Source organism: Dendrobates tinctorius, unplaced genomic scaffold, assembly GCF_039654945.1.
Source record: "Dendrobates tinctorius isolate UK_male_01 unplaced genomic scaffold, ASM3965494v1 ptg000440l, whole genome shotgun sequence".
Taxonomy (NCBI): domain Eukaryota; kingdom Metazoa; phylum Chordata; class Amphibia; order Anura; family Dendrobatidae; genus Dendrobates; species Dendrobates tinctorius.
The window spans coordinates 247,930-270,382 of record NW_027362103.1 but is presented as its reverse complement, the minus strand read 5'-3'; the positions used below and the strand labels follow the sequence as shown (position 1 = coordinate 270,382).

The 22,453-nt window shown below is 53.5% G+C and overlaps 1 protein-coding gene across 2 annotated transcripts; it reads left to right on the top strand.

Annotated features, from left to right (window-relative positions):
• Positions 1-1,336: 1,336 nt before the first annotated feature.
• On the top strand, positions 1,337-15,036 carry TMEM208 (transmembrane protein 208). Of its 2 annotated transcripts, none has more exons than XM_073564258.1 (6): positions 1,337-1,581; positions 9,604-9,699; positions 9,879-9,938; positions 10,365-10,501; positions 11,727-11,811; positions 14,728-15,036. In XM_073564258.1, exons 1-6 carry the CDS (start codon positions 1,576-1,578, stop codon positions 14,866-14,868), a joined length of 525 nt encoding a protein of 174 aa, XP_073420359.1. In that variant the 5' UTR covers positions 1,337-1,575; the 3' UTR covers positions 14,869-15,036. The 2 variants fall into 2 exon arrangements, with proteins under 2 accessions (XP_073420359.1, XP_073420361.1); XM_073564260.1 differs by having other exon boundaries at positions 9,776-9,938.
• The last annotated feature ends 7,417 nt before the right edge of the window (positions 15,037-22,453 follow it).

The window sequence follows — 22,453 nt, the reverse complement described above, 5'->3', positions numbered from 1 at the left end:
TATACACCTCCCAAATCCCACCGCACCCCCTCATTATACACCTCCCAAATCCCACCGCACCCCCCTCATTATACACCTCCCAAATCCCACCGCACCCCCTCATTATACACCTCCCAAATCCCACCGCACCCCCCTCATTATACTCCTCCCAAATCCCACCCCCCTCATTATACACCTCCCAAATCCCACCGCACCCCCTCATTATACACCTCCCAAATCCCACCGCACCCCCCTCATTATACACCTCCCAAATCCCACCCCCCTCATTATACACCTCCCAAATCCCACCGCACCCCCTCATTATACACCTCCCAAATCCCACCGCACCCCCCTCATTATACACCTCCCAAATCCCACCGCACCCCCCTCATTATACACCTCCCAAATCCCACCGCACCCCCCTCATTATACACTTCCCAAATCCCACCCCCCTCATTATACACCTCCCAAATCCCACCGCACCCCCTCATTATACACCTCCCAAATCCCACCGCACCCCCCTCATTATACACCTCCCAAATCCCACCCCCCTCATTATACACCTCCCAAATCCCACCGCACCCCCTTCATTATACACCTCCCAAATCCCACCCCCTCATTATACACCTCCCAAATCCCACCACACCCCCTTCATTATACACCTCCCAAATCCCACCCCCCCCTCATTATACACCTCCCAAATCCCACCGCACCCCCCTCATTATACACCTCCCAAATCCCACCCCCCCTCATTATACACCTCCCAAATCCCACCGCACCCCCCTCATTATACACCTCCCAAATCCCACCCCCCTCATTATACACCTCCCAAATCCCACCCCCCTCATTATACACCTCCCAAATCCCACCCCCCTCATTATACACCTCCCAAATCCCACCCCCCTCATTATACACCTCCCAAATCCCACCCCCCTCATTATACACCTCCCAAATCCCACCCCCCTCATTATACACCTCCCAAATCCCACCCCCCTCATTATACACCTCCCAAATCCCACCCCCCTCATTATACACCTCCCAAATCCCACCCCCCTCATTATACACCTCCCAAATCCCACCCCCCTCATTATACACCTCCCAAATCCCACCCCCCTCATTATACACCTCCCAAATCCCACCCCCCCTCATTATACACCTCCCAAATCCCACCGCACCCCCCTCATTATACACCTCCCAAATCCCACCCCCCCTCATTATACACCTCCCAAATCCCACCACACCCCCCTCATTATACACCTCCCAAATCCCACCGCACCCCCCTCATTATACACCTCCCAAATCCCACCGCACCCCCCTCATTATACACCTCCCAAATCCCACCGCACCCCCCTCACACCCTTTGCCCCTCCCCTTTGGGCGGTGTCACCGGCAGTTTCTCGTCAGTGACTCGCGCCGTCCTGCGCTCCGGGAGGATTCACCACCACCTCGTCGGCGAATGACGTCATCCCTGCCAGGAGCCTATCCATTCTAGTCCTGGCGTCCTCTCTATAGTCTCCGTGTTTGCGCTCGCTGGTGACGTCATTTTCGGGCGACGGATGTTGTGCGGCTGTGCTGAGCTGGAGGTGTTATGCAGTCATGGCGGTGAGAACCGGGGATTCATTGCAAAGGGGGAATTATAGAGGGGCCATGATGTACAATTCTATCTATAGCTGATGATCTGTAAACCGACCAGTATCCTGCCCACCTCTGCCCCCTCCACTGCTCCCAGTATCCTGCCCACCTCTGTCCCTCCTCTGCTCCCAGTATCCTGCCCACCTCTGCCCCTCCACTGCTCCCAGTATCCTGCCCACCTCTACCCCTCCACTGCTCCCAGTATCCTGCCCACCTCTGCCCCCTCCACTGCTCCCAGTATCCTGCCCACCTCTGCCCCTCCACTGCTCCCAGTATCCTGCCCACCTCTGTCCCTCCTCTGCTCCCAGTATCCTGCCCACCTCTGCCCCTCCACTGCTCCCAGTATCCTGCCCACCTCTGCCCCCTCCACTGCTCCCAGTATCCTGCCCACCTCTGCCCCCTCCACTGCTCCCAGTATCCTGCCCACCTCTGCCCCTGCACTGCTCCCAGTATCCTGTATCCTGCCCACCTCTGCCCCCTCCACTGCTCCCAGTATCCTGCCCACCTCTGCCCCTCCACTGCTCCCAGTATCCTGCCCACCTCTGCCCCTCCACTGCTCCCAGTATCCTGCCCACCTCTACCCCTCCACTGCTCCCAGTATCCTGCCCACCTCTACCCCTCCACTGCTCCCAGTATCCTGCCCACCTCTGCCCCCTCCACTGCTCCCAGTATCCTGCCCACCTCTGCCCCTCCACTGCTCCCAGTATCCTGCCCACCTCTACCCCTCCACTGCTCCCAGTATCCTGCCCACCTCTACCCCTCCACTGCTCCCAGTATCCTGCCCACCTCTACCCCTCCACTGCTCCCAGTATCCTGCCCACCTCTGCCCCCTCCACTGCTCCCAGTATCCTGCCCACCTCTGCCCCTCCACTGCTCCCAGTATCCTGCCCACCTCTGTCCCTCCTCTGCTCCCAGTATCCTGCCCACCTCTGCCCCTCCACTGCTCCCAGTATCCTGCCCACCTCTGCCCCCTCCACTGCTCCCAGTATCCTGCCCACCTCTGCCCCTGCACTGCTCCCAGTATCCTGTATCCTGCCCACCTCTGCCCCCTCCACTGCTCCCAGTATCCTGCCCACCTCTGCCCCTCCACTGCTCCCAGTATCCTGCCCACCTCTGCCCCTCCACTGCTCCCAGTATCCTGCCCACCTCTGCCCCCTCCACTGCTCCCAGTATCCTGCCCACCTCTGCCCCCTCCACTGCTCCCAGTATCCTGCCCACCTCTGCCCCGCCACTGCTCCCAGTATCCTGCCCACCTCTGCCCCGCCACTGCTCCCAGTATCCTGCCCACCTCTGCCCCTCCACTGCTCCCAGTATCCTGCCCACCTCTGCCCCTCCACTGCTCCCAGTATCCTGCCCACCTCTGCCCCTCCACTGCTCCCAGTATCCTGCCCACCTCTGCCCCCTGCACTGCTCCCAGTATCCTGCCCACCTCTGCCCCTCCACTGCTCCCAGTATCCTGCCCACCTCTGCCCCCTCCACTGCTCCCAGTATCCTGCCCACCTCTGCCCCTCCACTGCTCCCAGTATCCTGCCCACCTCTGCCTCTCCACTGCTCCCAGTATCCTGCCCACCTCTGCCCCTCCACTGCTCCCAGTATCCTGCCCACCTCTGCCTCTCCACTGCTCCCAGTATCCTGCCCACCTCTGCCCCTCCACTGCTCCCAGTATCCTGCCCACCTCTGCCCCTCCACTGCTCCCAGTATCCTGCCCACCTCTGCCCCTCCACTGCTCCCAGTATCCTGCCCACCTCTGCCCCCTGCACTGCTCCCAGTATCCTGCCCACCTCTGCCCCCTGCACTGCTCCCAGTATCCTGCCCACCTCTGCCCCTCCACTGCTCCCAGTATCCTGCCCACCTCTGCCCCTCCACTGCTCCCAGTATCCTGCCCACCTCTGCCCCCTCCACTGCTCCCAGTATCCTGCCCACCTCTGCCCCTCCACTGCTCCCAGTATCCTGCCCACCTGTGTCCCCTCCACTGCTCACAGTATCCTGCCCACCTCTATCCCCTCCACTGCTCCCAGTATCCTGCCCACCTCTGCCCCTCCACTGCTCCCAGTATTCTGCCCACCTCTGCCCCTCCACTGCTCCCAGTATACTGCCCACCTCTGTCTCCTCCACTGCTCCCAGTATACTGCCCACCTCTGCCCCTCCACTGCTCCCAGTATACTGCCCACCTCTGCCCCTCCACTGCTCCCAGTATCCTGCCCACCTCTGCCCCTCCACTGCTCCCAGTATCCTGCCCACCTCTGCCCCTCCACTGCTCCCAGTATTCTGCCCACCTCTGCCCCTCCTCTGCTCCCAGTATCCTGCCCACCTCTGTCTCCTCCACTGCTCCCAGTATCCTGCCCACCTCTTCCCCTCCACTGCTCCCAGTATCCTGCCCACCTCTTCCCCTCCACTGCTCCCAGTATCCTGCCCACCTCTGCCCCTCCACTGCTCCCAGTATCCTGCCCACCTCTGTCTCCTCCACTGCTCCCAGTATCCTGCCCACCTCTGCCCCTCCACTGCTCCCAGTATTCTGCCCACCTCTGCCCCTCCACTGCTCCCAGTATTCTGCCCACCTCTGTCCCTCCACTGCTCCCAGTATCCTGCCCACCTCTGTCCCTCCACTGCTCCCAGTATCCTGCCCACCTCTGCCCCTCCACTGCTCCCAGTATCCTGCCCACCTCTGCCCCCTGCACTGCTCCCAGTATCCTGCCCACCTCTGCCCCCTGCACTGCTCCCAGTATCCTGCCCACCTCTGCCCCCTGCACTGCTCCCAGTATCCTGCCCACCTCTGCCCCCTGCACTGCTCCCAGTATCCTGCCCACCTCTGCCCCTCCACTGCTCCCAGTATCCTGCCCACCTCTGCCCCTCCACTGCTCCCAGTATCCTGCCCACCTCTGTCCCCTCCACTGCTCCCAGTATCCTGCCCACCTCTGCCCCCTGCACTGCTCCCAGTATCCTGCCCACCTCTGCCCCTCCACTGCTCCCAGTATCCTGCCCACCTCTGCCCCTCCACTGCTCCCAGTATACTGCCCACCTCTGACCCTCCACTGCTCCCAGTATCCTGCCCACCTCTGCCCCTCCACTGCTCCCAGTATCCTGCCCACCTCTGTCCCCTCCACTGCTCCCAGTATCCTGCCCACCTCTGTCCCCTCCACTGCTCCCAGTATCCTGCCCACCTCTGTCCCCTCCACTGCTCACAGTATCCTGCCCACCTCTGCCCCCTGCACTGCTCCCAGTATCCTGCCCACCTCTGCTCCTCCACTGCTCCCAGTATCCTGCCCACCTCTGCCCCTCCACTTCTCCCAGTATCCTGCCCACCTCTGCCCCTCCACTGCTCCCAGTATCCTGCCCACCTCTGTCCCCTCCACTGCTCCCAGTATCCTGCCCACCTCTGTCCCCTCCACTGCTCCCAGTATCCTGCCCACCTCTGTCCCCTCCACTGCTCCCAGTATCCTGCCCACCTCTGTCCCCTCCACTGCTCCCAGTATCCTGCCCACCTCTGCCCCCTCCACTGCTCCCAGTATCCTGCCCACCTCTGTCCCCTCCACTGCTCCCAGTATCCTGCCCACCTCTGCCCCCTCCACTGCTCCCAGTATCCTGCCCACCTCTGCCCCTCCACTGCTCCCAGTATCCTGCCCACCTCTGCCCCCTGCACTGCTCCCAGTATCCTGCCCACCTCTGCCTCTCCACTGCTCCCAGTATCCTGCCCACCTCTTCCCCCTGCACTGCTCCCAGTATCCTGCCCACCTCTGCTCCTCCACTGCTCCCAGTATCCTGCCCACCTCTGCTCCTCCACTGCTCCCAGTATCCTGCCCACCTCTGCCCCTCCACTGCTCCCAGTATCCTGCCCACCTCTGCCCCTCCACTGCTCCCAGTATCCTGCCCACCTCTGCCCCTCCACTGCTCCCAGTATCCTGCCCACCTCTGCCCCTCCACTGCTCCCAGTATCCTGCCCACCTCTGCCCCTCCACTGCTCCCAGTATCCTGCCCACCTCTGCCCCTCCACTGCTCCCAGTATCCTGCCCACCTCTTCCCCTCCACTGCTCCCAGTATCCTGCCCACCTCTGTCCCCTCCACTGCTCCCAGTATCCTGCCCACCTCTGCCCCCTGCACTGCTCCCAGTATCCTGCCCACCTCTGCCCCTCCACTGCTCCCAGTATCCTGCCCACCTCTGCCCCTCCACTGCTCCCAGTATACTGCCCACCTCTGACCCTCCACTGCTCCCAGTATCCTGCCCACCTCTGCCCCCTGCACTGCTCCCAGTATCCTGCCCACCTCTGCCCCCTGCACTGCTCCCAGTATCCTGCCCACCTCTGCCCCCTGCACTGCTCCCAGTATCCTGCCCACCTCTGCCCCCTGCACTGCTCCCAGTATCCTGCCCACCTCTGCCCCTCCACTGCTCCCAGTATTCTGCCCACCTCTGCCCCTCCACTGCTCCCAGTATCCTGCCCACCTCTGTCCCCTCCACTGCTCCCAGTATCCTGCCCACCTCTGCCCCCTGCACTGCTCCCAGTATCCTGCCCACCTCTGCCCCTCCACTGCTCCCAGTATCCTGCCCACCTCTGCCCCTCCACTGCTCCCAGTATACTGCCCACCTCTGACCCTCCACTGCTCCCAGTATCCTGCCCACCTCTGCCCCTCCACTGCTCCCAGTATCCTGCCCACCTCTGGCCCCTCCACTGCTCCCAGTATCCTGCCCACCTCTGTCCCCTCCACTGCTCCCAGTATCCTGCCCACCTCTGTCCCCTCCACTGCTCACAGTATCCTGCCCACCTCTGCCCCCTGCACTGCTCCCAGTATCCTGCCCACCTCTGCTCCTCCACTGCTCCCAGTATCCTGCCCACCTCTGCCCCTCCACTTCTCCCAGTATCCTGCCCACCTCTGCCCCTCCACTGCTCCCAGTATCCTGCCCACCTCTGTCCCCTCCACTGCTCCCAGTATCCTGCCCACCTCTGTCCCCTCCACTGCTCCCAGTATCCTGCCCACCTCTGTCCCCTCCACTGCTCCCAGTATCCTGCCCACCTCTGCCCCCTCCACTGCTCCCAGTATCCTGCCCACCTCTGTCCCCTCCACTGCTCCCAGTATCCTGCCCACCTCTGCCCCCTCCACTGCTCCCAGTATCCTGCCCACCTCTGCCCCTCCACTGCTCCCAGTATCCTGCCCACCTCTGCCCCCTGCACTGCTCCCAGTATCCTGCCCACCTCTGCCTCTCCACTGCTCCCAGTATCCTGCCCACCTCTTCCCCCTGCACTGCTCCCAGTATCCTGCCCACCTCTGCTCCTCCACTGCTCCCAGTATCCTGCCCACCTCTGCTCCTCCACTGCTCCCAGTATCCTGCCCACCTCTGCCCCTCCACTGCTCCCAGTATCCTGCCCACCTCTGCCCCTCCACTGCTCCCAGTATCCTGCCCACCTCTGCCCCTCCACTGCTCCCAGTATCCTGCCCACCTCTGCCCCTCCACTGCTCCCAGTATCCTGCCCACCTCTGCCCCTCCACTGCTCCCAGTATCCTGCCCACCTCTGTCCCTCCACTGCTCCCAGTATCCTGCCCACCTCTGTCCCTCCACTGCTCCCAGTATCCTGCCCACCTCTGTCCCTCCACTGCTCCCAGTATCCTGCCCACCTCTGTCCCTCCACTGCTCCCAGTATCCTGCCCACCTCTGTCCCTCCACTGCTCCCAGTATCCTGCCCACCTCTGTCCCTCCACTGCTCCCAGTATCCTGCCCACCTCTGTCCCTCCACTGCTCCCAGTATCCTGCCCACCTCTGTCCCTCCACTGCTCCCAGTATCCTGCCCACCTCTGTCCCTCCACTGCTCCCAGTATCCTGCCCACCTCTGTCCCTCCACTGCTCCCAGTATCCTGCCCACCTCTGTCCCTCCACTGCTCCCAGTATCCTGCCCACCTCTGTCCCTCCACTGCTCCCAGTATCCTGCCCACCTCTGTCCCTCCACTGCTCCCAGTATCCTGCCCACCTCTGTCCCTCCACTGCTCCCAGTATCCTGCCCACCTCTGTCCCTCCACTGCTCCCAGTATCCTGCCCACCTCTGTCCCTCCACTGCTCCCAGTATCCTGCCCACCTCTGTCCCTCCACTGCTCCCAGTATCCTGCCCACCTCTGTCCCTCCACTGCTCCCAGTATCCTGCCCACCTCTGTCCCTCCACTGCTCCCAGTATCCTGCCCACCTCTGTCCCTCCACTGCTCCCAGTATCCTGCCCACCTCTGTCCCTCCACTGCTCCCAGTATCCTGCCCACCTCTGTCCCTCCACTGCTCCCAGTATCCTGCCCACCTCTGTCCCTCCACTGCTCCCAGTATCCTGCCCACCTCTGCCCCTCCACTGCTCCCAGTATCCTGCCCACCTCTGCCCCTCCACTGCTCCCAGTATCCTGCCCACCTCTGCCCCTCCACTGCTCCCAGTATCCTGCCCACCTCTGTCCTCTCCACTGCTCCCAGTATCCTGCCCACCTCTGTCCCTCCACTGCTCCCAGTATCCTGCCCACCTCTGTCCCTCCACTGCTCCCAGTATCCTGCCCACCTCTGTCCTCTCCACTGCTCCCAGTATCCTGCCCACCTCTGTCCTCTCCACTGCTCCCAGTATCCTGCCCACCTCTGCCCCTCCACTGCTCCCAGTATCCTGCCCACCTCTACCCCCAGTATCCTGCCCACCTCTACCCCTCCACTGCTCCCAGTATCCTGCCCACCTGTGTCCCTCCACTGCTCCCAGTATCCTGCCCACCTGTGTCCCTCCACTGCTCCCAGTATCCTGCCCACCTGTGTCCCTCCACTGCTCCCCGTATCCTGCCCACCTCTACCCCTCCACTGCTCCCCGTATCCTGCCCACCTCTACCCCTCCACTGCTCCCAGTATCCTGCCCACCTCTGCCCCTCCACTGCTCCCAGTATCCTGCCCACCTCTGCCCCTCCACTGCTCCCAGTATCCTGCCCACCTCTGCCCCTCCACTGCTCCCAGTATCCTGCCCACCTCTGCCCCTCCACTGCTCCCAGTATCCTGCCCACCTCTACCCCCTCCACTGCTCCCAGTATCCTGCCCACCTCTACCCCCTCCACTGCTCCCAGTATCCTGCCCACCTCTACCCCCTCCACTGCTCCCAGTATCCTGCCCACCTCTGTCCCCTCCACTGCTCCCAGTATCCTGCCCACCTCTGTCCCCTCCACTGCTCCCAGTATCCTGCCCACCTCTGTCCCCTCCACTGCTCCCAGTATCCTGCCCACCTCTATCCCCTCCACTGCTCCCAGTATCCTGCCCACCTCTGCCCCTCCTCTGCTCCCAGTATACTGCCCACCTCTGTCTCCTCCACTGCTCCCAGTATCCTGCCCACCTCTTCCCCTCCACTGCTCCCAGTATCCTGCCCACCTCTGCCCCTCCACTGCTCCCAGTATACTGCCCACCTCTGTCTCCTCCACTGCTCCCAGTATCCTGCCCACCTCTGCCCCTCCACTGCTCCCAGTATCCTGCCCACCTCTGCCCCTCCACTGCTCCCAGTATTCTGCCCACCTCTGCCCCTCCACTGCTCCCAGTGACCTGCCCACCTCTGCCCCTCCACTGCTCCCGGTATCCTGCCCACCTCTTCCCCCTGCACTGCTCCCGGTATCCTGCCCACCTCTGCCCCCTGCACTGCTCCCGGTATCCTGTCCACCTCTGCCCCCTGCACTGCTCCCGGTATCCTGCCCACCTCTGCCCCCTGCACTGCTCCCGGTATCCTGCCCACCTCTGCCCCCTGCACTGCCCCCGGTATTCTGCCCACCTCTGCCCCTCAACTGCTCCCGGTATCCTGCCCACCACTGCTCCCAGTATCCTGCCCACCTCTGGCCTCTCCACTGCTCCCAGTATCCTGCCCACCTCTGGCCTCTCCACTGCTCCCAGTATCCTGCTCACATCTGCCCCCTGCACTGCTCCCAGTGACTTGAGGTCGCGCCGCGAGTCCCACGGCTCCCGAGGCCGCACAGTGAGTCACCCGGGCCTCCTAATGAATTATTATTTCTGTTCAGCCTAAAGGAAAGGTGGCCACTAAGGGAAAGAAGCAGATTCATGAAGAGAACAAGGAGACGCTTAGCTTTTATCTGCGCATCATTCTTGGTGCTTCGGTGAGTGCATCACATGAAATGTTCCTGAGCTTCTGCTTGGATCTCTTGTTCACTCATACTGCACCTCTTTGTGTAGTGTTTTATTCACTAGTCTCGGGGTCTCTGGTCCCTGGGTCCTCCGCAATGGTGCAGTGTAAAATTTAGCACTATGATGTGACGTGACCTCCCTCTGTCGTCAGGCGCTGTATGGAGCCGTCACTCTGGGGATCTTCTACCATTCGTGTACGTTCTGGAGCTGGGTAAGTGTACAGAAACTGGGGTCCACACCATTTGCCACATATGTCTCTTACATATTCCGACACTGCCCACGTAATTGCTATATATATATATATATATATATATATATATATATATAAGGCTGTGAAGCATTTACTCATGGTCATCCACGTTTGTCCCCATGGATCCGGGGCTGTCCCATTATGTGTGTCTGCGACTAGGTTCTTGTATGGGTATGTGCCCTATATTTTCTCATCATTTGATCTATTATCCAGCTGTGGGTCTGTGTGGCATGTCCCGGGTCTCTGAGCGCCTCTCGGCATGCTCCCCAGGTGCCTTCCACGGGACTCGGTGGGATCTCCAGGTGTCTTCCCTGGCCCTCGGCGGGTCCACGGGTGTCAGAATATAGGTATGAGGAAGTGAATTTTTGTCATTCTCTGTTTCCACAGGCCTCCCTGGTTTTCAGCGCTGTCATCTATGCGCTGGCATATCGCTCCATGCGTGGAATGGCTAAAGCAACCTTTTCTGAAGATGGAAGTCTGTTAGATGGTGGAATTGACCTGAACATGGAGCAAGGAATGGCAGAGTGAGTATGGGAGCCCTGTCAATGTCTTTTTGTGTTTCTGCTCCTGCCGGTCACCCGTGCACTCTTCCTCAGAAGTAATGGGTGGATGGCTGCCATGGAAGCCCTGGGCAGCCAGTGCTTGCCGGGGAAGCAATGCAGGGCGTACGGTGCTTGGTTTGGAAGTGGTGTGGGGTGGCTGGTGCTTGGAGAGGATGCGGGGCGACTGGTGTGAGGCATCCTCTGCTCGGCGTTGAAGCGGTGCAGATCAGCCACTGCTGGGCTTTGAAGTGATTCTGGGAGCGGAAGCGGTGTGGGTTGGCTGGTGCTGGGCGAGGAAGCGGTGTGGGCTGCTGGTGCTGGACAGGAGGCCGTGTGGGTTGGCCGGTGCTGAGCAGGATGCGGTGTGGGCTGCTGGTGCTGGGCAGGAAGCGGTGTGGGTTGGCTGGTGCTGGGCGGGGAAGCGGTGTGGGTTGGCTGGTGCTGGGCGGGGAAGCGGTGTGGGTTGGCTGGTGCTGGGCGGGGAAGCGGTGTGGGCTGCTGGTGCTGGACAGGAGGCCGTCTGGGTTGGCTGGTGCTGGGCAGGAAGCGGTGTGGGTTGGCTGGTGCTGGGCAGGAAGCCGTGTGGGCTGGCTGGTGCTGGGCGGGGAAGCGGTGTGGGCTGCTGGTGCTGGACAGGAGGCCGTCTGGGTTGGCTGGTGCTGGGCAGGAAGCGGTGTGGGGTGGCTGGTGCTGGGCAGGAAGTGGTGTAAGGTGGCTGGTGCTGGGCAGGAAGTGATGTGGGGTGTGGAATCAGTATGGGGCATCCTCTGCTGGGCAGGGAAATACTGCAGGGTGGCCGTTCCTAGGCAGGAAGCCTTGCGGGGCAGCTGGTCGGTCCTTGGCAGGAAGTGGGGCGGCCGGTCCGTCCTTGGCAGGAAGCCGTGCGGGGCAGCTGGTTGGTCCTTGGCAGGAAGTGGGGAGGCCGGTCCGTCCTTGGCAGGAAGCCGTGCGGGGCAGCTGGTCGGTCCTTGGCAGGAAGTGGGGCGGCCGGTCCGTCCTTGGCAGGAAGCCGTGCGGGGCAGCTGGTTGGTCCTTGGCAGGAAGTGGGGCGGCCGGTCTGTCCTTGGCAGGAAGCCGTGCGGGGCAGCTGGTTGGTCCTTGGCAGGAAGTGGGGTGGCCGGTCGGTCCATCTTTGGCAGGAAGCGGTGCGGGATGACCCGTCCTGGGATCTCTTGATCTGCTTTTATGCCTCCTCTTTTATTACTAGGCACCTGAAGGATGTGGTGTTGCTGACAGCCATCGTCCAGGTGCTCAGCTGCTTTTCGCTCTACATCTGGTCCTTCTGGCTTCTGGTGAGTTCTCACATTTCACTTTTTGTGACTATTTTTGTACATGGGCAGTGATTCATGAAAGCAATTTTGCAAGAATTCTGCCATAAATCGCTTTGAAGAGTCTCAACTCAGATCATCAAAAAATGAGCAACTTGTGGAATTTTTACACCAGTTTCTCCCAGCTCTGCCAAAATGTATACAAATGAGGCAGGACGGGCTGTGTGCATACGTTTAAAGGGAATCTGTCACCACTTTTTTGGCATATCATCTAATATAATTGCCAATCGGCTCTGTCACAGCTTCCGGCGATTGTGTTGCTATCCACAATCCACCGTGGCTGGAAGCAAGTGACAAAAACGGCACCGCTATTCAGCAGCCCCCGGACAGCTGATGGCGTGCAGAGCACGCCGAGATATTCAAAGCCTGCTCCGTACCCTGGGAGGAGGAGGGGGGAAATAGAATGAGCGCTGGGGACGGGTTTAGACCTACATAAACCCGCCGGAAGACGCCAACAGGTAAGACAAATCCCCTGTCAGCATGGATAGCTCTTCCTGCCCTGCATCTGCAGAGCCCAGCGCTGCCCCAGCCACAATGAGTGTCTAAGGCTAGTTTCACATTTGCGTCTTTGTGTGCAGCGCATTATGCGCAAGTAGAAACGCATGCAAAAATGCATGCAAACGCATCGTTTTTATACGCATTAGCGTATGCATGACAAAACCCCCCACAGCGTTTGCATGCGTTTGCGTTTTTTATGCGCATGCGTTCTCTAGGTGTCTCCATGGGATAATCATTTTGATTTACATTGATAATTGTTATGTTTTATTGTTCTAAACACATTCCACTATGCAATGAATAAAAAGCTGCAACTGGAATATTTCATTCAGAGGATGTGGTATTTTAGGGTTCCTTTTAGTTTTTTCAGCTCTGCACACACAACAGTTTCACCGCCACTAAATGACAAGTTAGGATATGGCGGGCTGTATCACATTTATCAACCGAAAAGTGTTTTTTCATCTCCATGAGCTATGCAGACAGTTGAATTTCACCGCCACTAAACAAGAGTGAAATATGGCGTGCTGAATCATGGTAGCAACTGCCCCCCAAAATTTTTTCTTTGCCAACAGTTCAAATCGCATAACAATGTCATCACACCACTAAAAGACAAGGTGGGATACAGCAGGCTGTTGCACATTTAGCTAGTGAAAAAAATATGATTTAGAAAGGTGTATTCGTGCATGGAGCTATCATGATCTAGTCCTGAGTTTGTTTTCTGCCGTCTCCTCTCTGGACTGGTCAGGCGTGGGTTAATCTGCCTCATTTTGGAGCTGGCGGGGCTATTCCAGTCCTCTGCAGCCTGCGGGCCAGTGTCAGCTATAGTTCATGCTTCCTGTCGAGAACCTCTGACCCTATACTGGTGATCCTTCTGCCTCTGACTTCCCAACTTGTGTATGACTTGGCGCGATCTTCGGTGCTCTGCCTCTTGTGTTCCGTCTCTGATACCACGCTCTCTGACCGGTTTTGACTCTGGCTTGTACTCCGATTACGTCTCACGTTTTCGACACTACGTTCCCGGTAGGTTCTGACTGCGGCTTTTCTGACCACTCTTTCGTTACCTGTGACACCTGTGCTGCTGCTCTGTGTTACTACTCTGTGTGTGCGACCGCTCTCGTGACAGGACAATTGTGTACAAGATAATTGTGTACGGACTATTGTGTACGGACTATTGTGTACAGACAATTGTGTACAGGCCAATTGTGTACAATGACAATTGTGTACAAGGCAATTGTGTACAAGGCGATTGCCCTTGTACACAATTGGCCTTGGACACAATTGGCCTGTACACAATTTTCTGTACACAATTGTCCGTACACAATTATCTTGTACACAATTGTCATGGAACCGACCGCTCTTCCTTCACCAGCACCCCCTGGTGGAGGTTGCGCTATACTGCACTGCAGCAGCACGTTACAGGAGCACAATAGAAGCAGTGCACAACACACTTGCGGGACAGAAGCCTCTCTGCACTGTTCGTGTCAAAATGGCGCTAAAACAAGATGTCCGCGATTTATATGGAGAGGGACATGTGATTTTAGCAGCCAATGACACAAGCTGCTGTGTCGGGACATTGTGGATGTTTCCTGCGCCCTGATTAGCTAGCCGCAATCTGTACACAAAGTTTACAAGAACGCCGCGCCTCTGAGCTCTGCAAACCCCTCCCCTCATAAAAAACACGTGCCCAACGCTCATCATTCGCCACCATAATCGAAGCCAAAGTGCTCAAAATGCTTCAGTAGCAACTCAAAGATTTTCACGCACTTTTTACCAAATGTTTTCGATTTTTTTTTTATAAAATTTTTGCTTCTGTTTCCGATCACGAATCCAAATGTGCCATATTCCTGACGGTTTTATGTTTGGCGCTCTCACTAGTTCTAATAATGTGGATGTCCACATAGTGTGTGTTACAGTGCTGGGGGGACACAACATGTATCTAGTTATTTTTTTATCCCCCTTCCTTTTTTACAGTAAGGATTTTTATGTAATAACTAATATATTTATATTAGCTGCCCCGTTAAATCTGTAGGGTCAATTTCTGCAAGTCACGGACACCTCCATTAAAAAACTCGTTTACATCAGCCCATTAATTCTTCATTTTCAAACTTGTCAGGTCTTGGCGCCTTTTTTATTGTATTACCTTGTTCTTTATGTACGGTGGTCCTGAAGAAGGAGTCGTTGGACGCTTTGACAATAAACCTACAGTAATATCATACCACTTAGTGTCGTATTCCAGAAAGAGCAGAAACGCGTCCAGTCCTGCTACACAAAGAGCGTGTCCATCTCTGGTGTTATTGGCACCAGGTTTCTGTACAATGTGTCATTATGGCTGCCAGTGGTGGCAGGAGCATTGGGGACCACTGACCTCCTTTCCTTCCTCCGCAGGCTCCAGGACGTGCTCTGTATTTGCTTTGGGTAAATGTTCTTGGCCCTTGGTTCTCAGCAGATTCGTCCTCAGCCGCTCCACAAGAACAGAATGAAAAACGACAGCGACGGCAGGAAAGGCGGCAGATGAAGCGCTTCTGAGCCCAGCGATGTGCAGACTGGAAAAGGACAATGTCTTGTTCTGCTCTTCATGTCTGACATGTGGAGGCTTTTCTATGCAAGACTTGCAGTGGTTCCTGGGCAAGGCGTGTATCTATACTGCGTCGGGCTTGTCCAATGCTGCTAATAATAAAGTTTTCACAGCTCAGAGCTCCAGTCCCTGGCATCATCTGTTAGCTGCACATTTCCAGAGAAGTGACACCATGTTGGGAGTGTCAGAACAAGCATGGAGCATGCCCAGTTCCTGGCAGCTGACATAGCATTAGTGTGGGACATGAGACAGAATGCTGGAGGGCTTGTGAACTCCTTCGTGGCCACCACCCGATATAGTGACCGTTCAGCAGGTGACGTTTGATCCCTTGTGGCCACAATCGGTATAGTGATTGTTCATCAGGTTATGTGTGATTAGTAAAGCTATAAGCATAAGCTATATATATTTTTATCAAAGATGTGGTGACCAGGTACCTTATGATGTCTACATGCACTATTGCCGTTTGTTTTCTGCAGGGTATTGGGTTTTGGAGGTTCCATCTCAACCTTGGGCAGGCGTGGGTGGTGGTGGACCGTATCCGCTACTAAAATTGCCTACGGCTAAGAGTTAAGTTCCATTGTTTCTCTCACTTCATGTAGTTACATGGTCTTCCTGAAAATATTATTTCTGCTAGAGGGTTCAGTTTATGGTTGGCTTTTAACGTAGTTATTGCTCCAGATTAGGAATTAAGCTTTCGTTCTCTTCATTTTATCATCCTGAGACTAATGGTCATATGGAGAGAATGAACCAAGAATTGGAACGATATTCAAGATGCTTTGTTTCATCTATTGAAGAGGCCTGGGTGGATATTCTTCCTCTGGCTGCGTTCACTCTCAATCGCTCCTCTGCTGCTTTTTTTTTTGGGGGGGGGAGTTCATCCAGTTTTTGTAAAATTGTCTGTGTTGCAGTCTTTGTGCCCACAGGAGGAAAAATATTCTTCTCGTCTGATTTAGGTCTGTAGAGAAGTTGAAAAATGTCTTTTGATAACTTGCGATTGCAGACGTAGGAGGGTTCCTCTTTACCCCCAATGGTGGTTTGCACGTTAACTCCCGGGCCAATTTTTATACTTCTGACCCCTGTCCCTTTATGAGGTCATAACTCTGGAGCTTCCATGGATCCCGGTGATTCTGACACTGTTTTCTCGTGACATATTGTCCTTCATGTTAGTGGTAAAATTTCATTCATATAACTTGCGCTTATTTGTGAAAAAAACGGAAATTTGGCGAAAATTTTGAAAATTTCGCATTTTTCCAACTTTGAATTTTTATGCCCTTAAATCACAGAGATACGGCACACAAAAAACTTAAGTAACATTTCCCACATGTTTACTTTACATCAGCACAATTTTGGAACCAAAATTTTTTTTTTTTGTTAGGAAGTTATAAGGGTTAAAAGATGACCAGCGATTTCTCATTTTTACAGCACCATTTTATTTTTACGGACCACATCACATTTGAAGTCACTTTGAGGGGTCTATACGATAGAAAATACCCAAAAGTGACACCATTCTAAAAACTGTACCCCTCAAGGTGCTCAAAACCAAAACAAATATTTCAGGTTCAATTTTTTTATTTTACCAAGGGTAAAAGGAGAAATTGGACTGGAAAAGTTATTGTGCAATTTGTCCTGAGTACGCTGATACCTGATGTCTGGGGGGAACCACTGTTTCGGCGCATGGCAGAGCTCAGAAGGGAAGGAGCGCCGTTTGACTTTTTCAATGCAAAATTGGCTGGAATTCTGATCAGACACCATGTCACGTTTGGAGAGCCCCTGATGTACCTAAACAGTGGAAACCCCCCGCAAATGACCCCATTTTGGAAACTAGACCCCCCAAGGAACTTATCTAGATATGTGGTGAGAACTTTGAACCCACAAGGGCTTCACAGAAGTTTATAATGTACAGCAGTACAATTAAAAAATCATATTTTTTCCACAAAAATGATCTTTTCACCCCCAATTTTTATTTTCCCAAGGGTAACAGGACCCTAAAAGTTATTCTGCAATTTGTCCTGAGTACGCTGATACCCCATATGTGGATGTAAACGACTATTTGGGCGCATGGCAGAGCTTGGAAGGGAAGCAGCGCCATTTGACTTTTTTGGCTGGAATTGAGATCGGACACAATGTCGCGTTTGGAAAGCCCCTGATGTACCAAAACAGTAGAAACCCCCCACAAGTGACCCCATTTTGGAAACTAGACCCCCCAAGGAACTTATCTAGATGTTTGGTGAGAACTTTGAACCCTCAAGGGCTTCACAGAAGTTTATAACGTACAGTCGTACAATTATAAAATAATTTTTTCAGCAAAAATGATCTTTTCACCCTTAATTCTTATTTTCCAAGGGTAACATGACCCTAAAAGTTATTGTGCAATTTGTCCTGAGTACGCTGATACCCCATATGTGGGGGTAAACGACTATTTGGGCGCATGGCAGAGCTCGGAAGGGAAGCAGCGCCATTTGACGTTTTTGGCTGGAATTAAGATCTGACACCATGTCGCGTTTGGAAAGCCCCTGATGTACCAAATCAGTGGAATCCCCCCACAATGACCCCATTTTGGAAACTAGACCCCCTTAGGAACTTATCTAGATGTGTGGTGAGCACTTTGAACCCCCAAGGGCTTCACAGAAGTTTATAATGCCCGGGCGTGAAAATAAAAAAATCGTATTTTTTCCACAAACATGATCATTTAGTCCCCATTTTTTAATTTCCCAAGGGTACCAGGAGAAAATGGACCCCAAAAGTTGTCCAATTTGTCCTGAGTACACTGATACCCCATATATGGGAGAAAACTACTGTATGGGCATACGTCGGGGCCTTTGAAGGGAAGTAGTGACGTTTTGGAATGCCGGCTTTGATGGAATGGTCTGCGGGTGTCATGTTGCCTTTGGAGAGCCCCTGATGTGCCTAAACAGTGGAAACCCCCCACAAGTGACACCATTTTGGAAACTAGACCCCCCAAGGAACTTATCTAGATGTGTGGTGAGCACTTTGAACCCCCAAGGGCTTCATAGAAGCTTATAACGCCCGGGCGTGAAAATAAAAAAATAATTTTTTCCCACAAAAATATTTTTGCCCCCAATTTTTTATTTTGCTAAGGGCAACAGGAGACATTGGACAACAAAAGTTGTTTTGCAATTTGTCCTGAGTAGGCTGATACCCTACATGTGGGGGTAAAACACTGTTTGGGCGCATGGCAGAGCTTGGAAGGGAAGGAGCACCATTTGACTTTTTCAACGCAGAATTAGCTGGAATGGAGATCAGACGCCATGTTACGTTTGGAGAGCACCTGATGTGCCCAAACAGTGGAAACCCCCAATTCTAACTCCAACCCTAACCCTAACCCCAACACACCCCTAACCCTAATCTCAGCCCTAAACCGAATGGGAAAATGGAAATAAATACATTTTTTTTATTTTATTATTTTTCCCTAACTAAGGGGGTGATAACGGGGGGTTTGATTTACTATTTATGGCGGTTTTTATGTTTGGCGGCTGTCACACGCTAAAAGACGCTTTTTATTGTAAAAATAGTTTTTGCATCACCACATATTGAGAGCTATAATTTTTCCGTATTTTGACACACCGAGTCATGTGAGATCTTATTTTTTGCAGGACGAGTTGACGTTTTTATTGGTACCATGTTCGGGCACGTGACATTTTTTGATCACTTTTTATTCTGATTTTTGGGACGCAGAATGAACAAAAACAGTGTTTCATGAATTTCTTTTGGGGGGTGCGTTTACACCGTTCCACGTGCGGTAAAATTGATAAGCCCTTTTATTCTTCGGGTCAGTACGGTTACAGCGATACCTCATTTATGTAGTTTTTTTTATGTTTTGGCTGTTTTATGCAATGAAAACAATTTTATATAAAAAATAATTATTTTTGCATCGCTTTATTCTGCGAGCTATAACTTTTTTATTTTTTCGCTGATGATGCTGTGTGGCGGCTCGTTTTTTGCGGGACAAGATGACGTTTTCAGCGGTACCATGAATATTTATATGCGTCTTTTTGATCGTGCGTTATTGCACTTTTTGTTCGGCAGTATGATAATAAATCATTATTTTTTGCTTTTTTTATTTTTTAAGGGGTTTGCTAAAGGGGTTAACTAATGGGACAGTTTTATAAGGCGGGTTGTTATGGACGCGGCAATACCAAATATGTGTACTTTTATTGTTTTGGTTTTTTTTATTTCCAAAAAAATGAATTTATTGGGGAATATTTTTTGTTTTTTAATTAGCGATTTTTTTAAATTATTTTTACTTTTTTTTTTTTTCAACTTTATTAGGTTGTCCCGGGGGGGACATCACTGTCCTGTGACAGATCGCTGATCTGTCACATCACAGATCACTGTGACAGATCAGCAATCTGTCACAGGCGGTTCTGCAGACTTCCTCATGCCTGCGCTTTGCAGGCACTGAGGAAGCCAGCTCCCTGCAGGCCTCCGAAGGTCCCTGTCGCCATCTTGGATCCGGGAACCTGCAGGGAAAGAGCCTCCACAACAGCGCTGCACATTGCGCTGCTGTGGGGGGCTCAGGGAAGCACGGAGGGAGTCCCCTCCCTGCCGATGCTTCCTATTAACCCCCGGTACACCGCGATCATGTTTGAAAGCGGTGTGCAAGTGGTTAACGTGTCAGGGGCGGTCCGTGACCGCCCCTGACATAGTGCCGGTTGTCAGCTGTGATAATCAGCTGACACTCGGCCGTGATCAGCGGCGCTCACCAAGTGGGCGCCGCTGATCGCGCTAGACGTACTATCCCGTCCATGGGCATAGAGGCCCGGGTCCCATGGACGGGATAGTACGTCTGATGTCAGAAAGGGGTTAAGCACGGAGTCGCACTAGAGAGGAATACAGATGAGTGCTTTGTGAAAAAACATTGTATAGCGCTCTGACCAATATTCATCTATGGGGCAGCTTCCATCACCTTTTTTTTTCCTCGCCAGTTTTCTAACCCTAATCGCATCATGCTGCGATTGTCACCGACGCTCGTCCGACTCTCGGCTCACTCGCACCCATATGAGTCTGTGGGTGCGAGTGACACAGCGCACATCACTCTGATATCAGAGTGCTGTGCTATATACGCTGACCTCTGCAATGGAGGAGATGGAGAAATTACTTTCTCCGCCTCCGCAGCTGTGCGAGAGACTCGGAGCACAGCCGCCGCATGCCACTGAGCTCCCGCTTGTGGCAGAGCAGGAGCCGAGGGTCATTAGCATATCTCATCCGATGTCATACTCTGGGGTGACCCCGGCCTAAGGTGAGAGACTTTGTTTGGCTATCCTCAAAAAAATCTTCATCTTAAAATTTCATCAAGGAAATTTGCTCCTAAATTTGTTGGTCTTTATAAGGTAATTATGATCATTAATCCTGTGATCGTCAAGCACCAATGCCTGTTTGTTTGAAGGATTAATAATGCCTTCCATTCCTCTCCTCTTAATAAGTATGAGGGGACACCAGGTCCTCAGTACATCATTGAAGTAGACCTGGAGGACAAGGAGTATGAGGTGGAATTAGTTTTGAGTTCTCGACGTGTCGACTGCAATATCGCTAAATGGAAGGGTTTTGGTCTGGAGGATAATTCCTGGGTTGATGCAGAAGATTTTCATGTGAATCGCCTAGTGAGGGAGTTCTGTGAGTGTGGCACCCCAGAGTCTGGCTGCCATAGTGACATTGCCTCCCTCTAAGGGGTGATGTCATGCCTGGAGGCAGGAGGGGCGGTTCCCATGCCAGGTAACACAGGTTACATGACAATTCCTGCTGCAGTAGGCAAAAGAACACGGCACTCCAGAGAAAAAGGAAGGTTGTTCGGTGCTCAAGTAAGGTTTCCAACCCGTAAATATGTACAAAAATACCTGGCACTCAAAAATGAAGAAGGCTAGCTAAAACACTCCCATGGATAAAAGAGATCAAGGAAGGTTTAACATCGGTCTTATTTTTAGAAAAAAGAGAAACCGAAAAAGATAAAATGACGAAAAATTTTTTTTAAAAATGGAGTGTGTTTATAGAAACGTCACTGACCACCAGAGAAATTCAAGCCTTAATGAGCGCCTTTGTGGATTCGGGTTGGTATCTATTAGAGGATTTTAGTGGTAATCTGGGTAAACTGAAATGTGTTCTATGAGCTGTATGGAGGAAAAGGCGGAGCTGGAGATAACGTGTCTGATTTCAGTCAATGTAATCTACGAAAAGGGGGTTGGATAATTTTATATTACGTTTATTTTTGCTTCTATTCAGGCTTAGGTGATAAGCACATGTTTAAATATGTTCTTTGTAACAATTCAATGCAACGTTTATAACTTGTAATATGCAACTTCATTACAAAATCAATAAAAATTATGTTTAAAAAAAAATGAAGAAGCGGTATATTCTTTATTTAGCATCCAGACAAAAATAGTCTCATATCGTAGGAACGTTTTCGGTCCAACAACGGACCTTCATCAGAAAGGTCTTTGTTTTGGTTTCTTTTGGTAGAAAACTGTAATTTACAGAAAGAGTAAACAAGGGAACAAAACAAAAAATTTGTCAGAAGCTGCAACGGACATATGTTTCTAATACAATTGCATTAAAAAAAAGTCAAAGGTCAGAAGAATAACCTATAGTGAAGGCTGGTGACCGCAGAAGTTCATTCCATCAGTGTAGAAGAAGCTCTCAGAATTGTTGGACCGAAAACGTTCATACAATATGAGTATATTTTTGTCTGGATGCTAAATAAAGAATATACTGCTTCATTTTTGAGCGCCAAGTATTTTTGTACAAATTCCTGCTGCAGGTCAGAAAGGGGAGCTTCCTTATAAATTCTGGCCAGCAGGTGGGGTTAGTGAGTCAGTAAGTAGACAGCTGAGAGAGTAAACAAGGGAGTTGTCATGGAAACGGGAGCAGCTGGAGCTCATGACAAGAGAGAGGGAAGGGACAGGAGCAGGGACAAGGGACAGGAGCATGGAGAGAGGGAAGGGACAGGAGCAGAGACAAGGGCTCGGGGGGGGGGGGGGGCTAAAATGGGGTATAGCTGACCCCAGAGCGAAGCGCTGATATAAAAAGGGTCACCAGAGTCCTTGGCTGGGCAGGAGCTGTACATCCTGTCATCCGAATCTGGAGTACAGGGGACTGCAAGTTCCTTGGACACCCAAAATACCTGAAGGCACGGCAACAAACCAAGAGCCCGGGGCTGACAGGGAAAAGGACAGTGCTAGTGATATAGGCTCATGCTGTCAGTCATACAGGTTAGAGATCATCACGCAGGAGAGGGCCGCAGCTTAGCTACAAGCAGCAGGGACCCGAAAAGAGAGCGCAGGAGGAAGGTCCCCAACCCCTCCTGGCAGGGTGGATCCCCTGAATGCCTCCAGGCGGGCCGGACTCAATACATCATCTGTATGTGGTACCCCAGAATGCAACTACTTTCAAGTAAAAGGTTAAGAAAACTGCACCTCTCTGTGTCCTGCACTTATTCTCTGCATCCCAATGTTCACCACCATCTGAACAATCAAATATATTTTCCCTGGGGCCCTGCTCTACCCATGGGGAGCTGAACCATCT

Bases quoted from the DNA above. Each gene is read 5' to 3' on its own strand.
- TMEM208 (XM_073564258.1), top strand. The intron at 9,700-9,878 runs GTGAGTGCATCA...CTCTGTCGTCAG, and splicing joins GCATCATTCTTGGTGCTTCG to GCGCTGTATGGAGCCGTCAC. The intron at 11,812-14,727 runs GTGAGTTCTCAC...CTTCCTCCGCAG, and splicing joins TCTGGTCCTTCTGGCTTCTG to GCTCCAGGACGTGCTCTGTA.